Source organism: Lathyrus oleraceus, chromosome 2, assembly GCF_024323335.1.
Source record: "Lathyrus oleraceus cultivar Zhongwan6 chromosome 2, CAAS_Psat_ZW6_1.0, whole genome shotgun sequence".
Taxonomy (NCBI): domain Eukaryota; kingdom Viridiplantae; phylum Streptophyta; class Magnoliopsida; order Fabales; family Fabaceae; genus Lathyrus; species Lathyrus oleraceus.
The window spans coordinates 184935625-184942156 of NC_066580.1; the positions used below are offsets into that span (position 1 = coordinate 184935625).

Consider the following 6532-nt stretch of genomic DNA (forward strand, 5'->3'; position numbering starts at 1 on the left):
GTATTATTTTCTTGTATTTTTTACATTTATCGCAACCAAATATTACTTTGTTGTTTATCCCTCTCTAGCCTATTTTAGTATCTAAACGAGTGATGATAATAATTATTTTATTTCTGATTTCAACCTCCTTAATCTACCTTATCACCTCTTCTCATGTATCAAAATTGTGTAATTAAGAATGCATCAGTGATCGCTGTAAAATAATTTTCATGTTTGTACAACATAAAAAAAATTAAATGTTGTTTTAAAAAAACTACCAGAATTACTTAATGGTAAGTAATCCAAAACACAGTCACCAACAGAGATTACAAACTAGAGAACATCGGAGGAATTCTTCAAATTCAGAAAACTTGAGTGGAATGGTAAAAATGAAATATTAAAAGAAAATGAAAATATTTTAAAATTTGTAGGGATAGGGAGATTAATACTACCAAATTTCGTGAGATTTTAGTTTCAAAAAATTTTGAAAGACACCGAGAAAGCCGAGATCTTCTCTACTTTTAGAAATTATTTTAAAAACATTAATTTCACTAATATCATCCGTCTCTAAATTTATTATAGAAATGGAAAGCATCTTGGCCTTCTTTATCTTAAAATTACAATTGAATTAGCTAAGTTACAATGTATTGCAGTCCTAAAATGTTCAGAAAAAATTCAGTAAAAATAGGTCCATAAACAATTATCAGCTTGTAACTATGGTGTTGAAGTAAATCGTTTTCATTCAAACAGGCTGCAGATCTAAAGCATAAAAGAAAATATTATAATGAACAGCTACAACAACATCAAGAAGTTCCCTTCCTTTTTGTAGTCTCTTTTCAGGAACAATTATGGTACGAGCTTCACAAAGGCTTCTTGGCAGATCAAGTAATAACCATACTATTATTTATATAACAATCTAAAATCCATAGGAAATATATGTTTTTCGCAAATACTCTCAATCTACCATCTCACAGAGTATCGCCAAATGACAACAATATAAATAATCATTGTGATAATAAAATGTTTCACTGCTGCCAACCATACTGTTGATTGCGATTCCCACCCATGTTTGACCCACGACCAGCAGCCGATCCACCATAGGGAGGACCACCCTGAGGATAATTTGGAGCTCCAACTCCATAGCCACTTCCACCTCCACCACGAGGACCGCCGGGTCCTGCAGGCATACCGCTAGACCCATAAGGTGCCCCCCGCCCTTGAGGAGGATATGGTCCACTGCCATAACCAGCACCCCCAGTTTGACCTCCCCGATTTGGATGATTGTATCCCCCACTAGGGTTTCCACCAGGAGGATATCTTCCCGGACCACCAGAGGGACCTCGAGGCTTACCATAATGATGACTAGGTCCTGCAGCAACTGCTGGTTGGGAACCATGAATAGAGTGAGAAGGACCTTGCCGCATTTGGGCATGTTGTCCACCCTGCTGAATCGGGGGAAGACGGGTATGCTGCTGTGGGTGCTGCATTTTAAGACGCTTGGCATTTTCTTCATTTTGCCGTTGTTGCTGACGCTTTTTCTTGGTTTGAAACTCATGTGAGGACTCGTATTTGGGTAAACTAAGAAAAACATGAGGGTAGTGATGAGTTAATGCGTAGAAAATGATTAATTGATGGAAACAATAAATTTTAGATGAATTAAATAATGGCCATTTATCTCATGAAGATCACAAAGTAAAAAATTTATTTTGAAAATGAAAAACTCAAGTGCATGGAAGGTCCATACCTCTTGGGATCACATGGTAAAGGATCAGTCCAGAAGTACTCAGCATCAAGTGCATCCTTCGCAGGAATTCTCTATTAATAAATCAAATGAAAAACAAATTATATGATGCAGATCAAGAAGTTAATTATTTCATCATAAAAGCATGCTGAAGAATAATGTCATTGGCCTACACTTCAAAACAACACAACCCAATTTTGTGTCATAAACATTATGTCATCAACTTTTTATCAATTTTGATCACATTAAAGAGTCAACAACAACAAGCCTTTTTTCAATAAGTGGGGTCGGCTACATGGATCACATTAAAGAGTAACTAGACCAAAACTAGTTTTTAGCATTATATCATAAGCTCAAAATGTGAATCACCAACAAGTAAGATGTGTGGTATTACTAGAGAATAATGGTAGACAAACTACCAATAAACAAGATCAAATTAAAAGAGATTGAATAATGCATGATAAATTGTAATAGCATGTACCCGTACCATGTAAAATAACAATTATACATTTATTTCGCAATTAATAGATTGGAACTGATGAAGTGATATACCTGAGCTGGATCAAGTGTGAGCATCTTCTCCAACAACTCCAATGCATGACGATCAAAGCTTGAATTTAAATCACGGACAAAAGCCATTCAGATACAATCAGTTAAAGCTAAAAGAAAATGAAAGAGAATACATTTTATGTTTTTGTCTATAAAAATGCATATATGAATAACGATGTTTGCAGTCTGATACTTACTGTCTGAAAACATCCCTCAGACGCCTTTTCATCGGTCTTGTCGGCTTAAACTGATTGTACCAAGGAGTCTTTTGAACTCCTGGCCAGTTCACCTCATCAGGTGCTCCACAAAGCTCAAAAATCTTATTTAGTTGCTCTGGCTACAATAGTAACAAAGAAAACATGCATAACCCTCAAGCTGTGTTAAAGACAACTACCATCCGCCTACATCATTGATCCACCTAATAAACTAACATTTCCATACAGAAACCATTTTTAGGATTGACACCATAACTATAAAGCCACTAAGATAAAGACAGAATGGCTGAGCAAGTGATATTAAAAATCTTTTCCTCATGCAATAATGCATAGCTGAATGGAGTTCTGAAAATACAAAGGATTAAACCAAACCTGGCCAATAAAATTTCTCAAAAAAATCATTGAACACTTCCCCTATCTCTGCTCAAGATTATATATAAAGTATCACTAACCTCATCTTTTCCAGGAAAGATGGGCTTCCCATGAAGCAGCTCGGCGAAAATGCACCCAACGGACCACATGTCTACAGCTGGCCCATACCTTGTAGTCCCCAATAGTAACTCGGGGGGTCTAAATATACGATGAAATAAATTTAGGCAAGCCAAAGTTAAAACCCAACACTAGTGACACGATCAAGGTCAATTACCTGTACCATAAAGTAATGACTCTATTTGTAAGGTTTGCATTATGCTCATTCGAAAATGACCGTGCCAATCCAAAATCTGCCAGTTTCAGATTACCTTCATTATCTATGAGAAGATTTGATCCTGCGGGGAAACAAAATATATCACATGCAAATAATAGATTTGGTAAGATCTAAAATCAAAATCTTGGACATGCAGCACTTTGGAAGAAATTCACAAAAGAGAACCTTTGATATCACGGTGAAGCACTTGATTGACATGACAATAATGAAGTCCTGTCAAGAGCTGCCTCATGTAACACTTTGGAAGAAAGAAAAAAACCACTCAATCATCAATAAAATATTAGTTATTAGTGTGTGAATTTACATTTCGACTATCGTACCTTGATCTGAGGGACAGTAAACCTCATGCCAGGTCGGTCTGCAAGACCTGTTAAATCGTGGTCCATATATTCGAAGACCATATATATGCCACCTTTGTATTTGTTGCCATCTGTGCAATCCCAACACAAAAGTGAAAAAAAAAATGAGGCAGGAAAACAATAAAAACATAGAGCATATCACATGCTACCGTAAAATAAAGCAATTGACAAATATCATGAAAAAGAATAACTTGCCTGGCCTTCCTTGATCATCTTTCTCAGGACCTGTATCAGAGAGCAAAAATGTGTCAACAAAGGAATCTTTTTCAAGCCTGCATTGTTTTGAATAAAAATTAGAAAAAAAAACATTAAAATCAATTTAGAATAAAGTACCTGGAGATGTGACGATTTCCTTCAATTTGATTACATTTTCATGATGTAGTTTCTTTAGAATTTTGATTTCCCGTATAGCAGTTATTGGAAACTGACATGACATAATTTACAGAACGATTGAGAGGAGAAACTCATATTACAGAATCTATAACAGATTGTTACTGCAAATTAAGATTTATTTACCCACCACTTGTTTGGTCCCTAGATCAAGCCTTTTCAAAAAAAATTAAAAAAAAAACATAGATGAGTGAGAGGCGTGAGAAGCAGAGCAGTTCTGCACAAGCCAGAGGAAGAAAAGCAAACAAAGGAGTGTTTGAGATAGGGAGTGTAGATGAGAGAGAAGGGAATCAAATAAGAATTTTTTTACAACAACAATCTAGTTTAGAGCCATCAGGTCACGTCGGATTTGACCCGTAAACCTTGGTTTCTTTCGTATGCTTATAGAGGGTTCATAAAACGTGAAGGATCTCACGAGTTTATGATTTATCACGGCAATCCCAACCGTGCTTACCAATTTCCAATTCAGCTTAGGAACAAACTCGATGAAGACCTGTAAGATCATGGAAGCATGCAATTCTACGTTCCAGATCGCATTTTTTACTACCATGGTGAGGCCTCTCCACTTATAAACACATTTTCAGTAATTATCTTATGCAATGTGGAACTCTTTACACACACTCTCACTCAAGACAGGATCTCTAGAGCGTAACCTAAGTTGAACTGATAGCCGGTGTCCAAACAGACCTTTGAATAGTATTTATTCATAATGGATAAGTACAAACTTGATGCAAAAAATTCAATACTAATCCCTATTTGTAGGGATAGACTCAATCCTAAATCAAGAATAATTAATAATAATAAGTAATGTAAAATCTAATCCTAAGAGATCCGCTAAAATAATATAAAAGATCCTATAATATTCTCACACTTTCCCCTGAAATTAAAGCTTACTACACTTTAAGCTTGTTATAAAATACCCTTTAAAAGAGAAAACCTAATGTACATGATTTAAAGAAATCTTCAAACTTCAATCTTCTTCTAGCGATATCACAAATTGCTCCAAAAGAATCAAAAACCCCAAAACAAGGAGCTTGTTCAAAAAACAAGCAACACCAACACGAGGACCAACTAAACTAAAAAGCAAGCACGGACTGAAACATCAATTTAACTGCAAGGAATGGGCAAACAAGCTGAATGGGGCAAAGGCACAGAGAACCGGGACATAATTCCGACTCAGTCACCGGGAAATCACAATGGGACAATGCCAAATGCACCCTCACGCGCCACTGTTGGTGACATCGCACGGATTTAAAATTTTGGGATTGCATAGATCGGAAAATTCTACATACAATGGAAGTGGTTATAACGAATAACACAGGACCGCGACAGAGAATGGAAACACGTCGGAAAATAGGAAACTATTTCCAAACCTTTTGGAAACTCTGCAGTTGTGAGAATTTAAAGGTAAGAAAGAAAAAAAAATATTAACTTTGACTATTATTGATAATGGCTTAATACTAACTTGATCCAAAAGATTCAATATGATACATAAACTCAAGGCAAAATCAAGAAAAAAATCATAATAATAATTTTAAAAAACTAATAATAATATAAATAATTAATAACTAATACTATGATATTCTAACAGTAGCAAAATAATAATAACATTTATGGATATGCTATGTATGCATTAACAATACAGTGAAAGAGAGGTGCAACAAGGGTGATCAAAGATATACCCCTTCTCTCTCATTGTCCATTCGTATTTTCTTCAAAGCAACAATTTCACCAGTTTCAATTTCTCGAGCCATGTAAACCTGACTGCAGGCATAAACATGTTAATTGAATACATAAGCTTCTCTTCCTAATTGTGAATTGAATTGAATCAAACACATATCACATGATTCCAAAGGAAACTGCATCAGAACTCAACAAAGAAGAAAGACAAAAAATTGGTAATTGAAGTAATAATAATATGCTATAGGGAGTATGAATCTAGAAGTGGAAGAAAAAAAACTGACCCATAAGTTCCTTCACCAATTTGCTCCAATTTTTCAAAGCAATCAACGCTTCGGGATCCCCGCGAAGGCGATTCAATGACGTTCAGTTGCCCTGGGGCTGCCATTGCCATTACAAGCACAAACCCTAAAACTCTAGCGAAAGAAAGAAAGAGGGTTAAAATAAGAGTATGAATCAAAGTGTGCCGAATTTGATGATGGGTTTTTGTTTTGCTTTTCTATTTATTTTATTTTATTTTAGAAAGGGTTTTTGATTTGGTCTCGGCTTTTAATTTATAAACAAATTGAGGACGTTTTTGTTTTAATTTTAAAATAATAAATTTGTTTTAAATTTTTAAAAATAATAATATTTACAAAAAATAATTTTTAAATCACAACTGAATTTGTGCGTGAATAAGATTTTGATTGGGTCTGAAAATTTTGAGTACTTCACCGTGGAGCTTTAGCATTCAGATGAAATCGTGTATAAGCGCATTTAACATCCTTTATCCATCCATTGTGAAACATTGCTGCCTTCGTGACAACTCCATAGAGATTCAACGGAATGGAGATCTTATCGAGGAATCTTCTGGAATTAACACCACAGGAAGTACCTGTCTGACCGGTGTAGATCGAGATTTTAAGACTGAGTT

The 6532-nt window shown here is 35.3% G+C and overlaps 1 protein-coding gene across 1 annotated transcript; it reads right to left on the reverse strand.

Moving 5' to 3' along the window:
• Positions 1–754: 754 nt before the first annotated feature.
• On the reverse strand, positions 755–6121 carry LOC127118785 (cyclin-dependent kinase C-2-like). The gene is made up of 12 exons (NM_001427368.1): positions 5904–6121; positions 5622–5703; positions 3883–3973; positions 3745–3774; positions 3511–3620; positions 3356–3428; positions 3131–3251; positions 2937–3054; positions 2467–2606; positions 2273–2330; positions 1724–1794; positions 755–1557 (listed from the first exon to the last, which is right to left on the reverse strand). Exons 1-12 carry the CDS (start codon positions 6011–6013, stop codon positions 1005–1007), a joined length of 1557 nt encoding a protein of 518 aa, NP_001414297.1. The 5' UTR covers positions 6014–6121; the 3' UTR covers positions 755–1004.
• Positions 6122–6532: the final 411 nt, after the last annotated feature.

What these genes read in the sequence shown, in the direction of transcription:
- LOC127118785 (NM_001427368.1), bottom strand. Translation starts at nt 6,013, where the DNA reads ATGGCAATGGCAGCCCCAGGGCAACTGAACGTCATTGAATCGCCTTCG. An exon ending in AGATGATCAAGGAAGGCCAG is followed by an intron (nt 3,621 to 3,744) that starts GCAAGTTATTCT and finishes GGGATTGCACAG; the next exon opens with ATGGCAACAAATACAAAGGT. An exon ending in GTCATTACTTTATGGTACAG is followed by an intron (nt 3,055 to 3,130) that starts GTAATTGACCTT and finishes TCGTATATTTAG; the next exon opens with ACCCCCCGAGTTACTATTGG.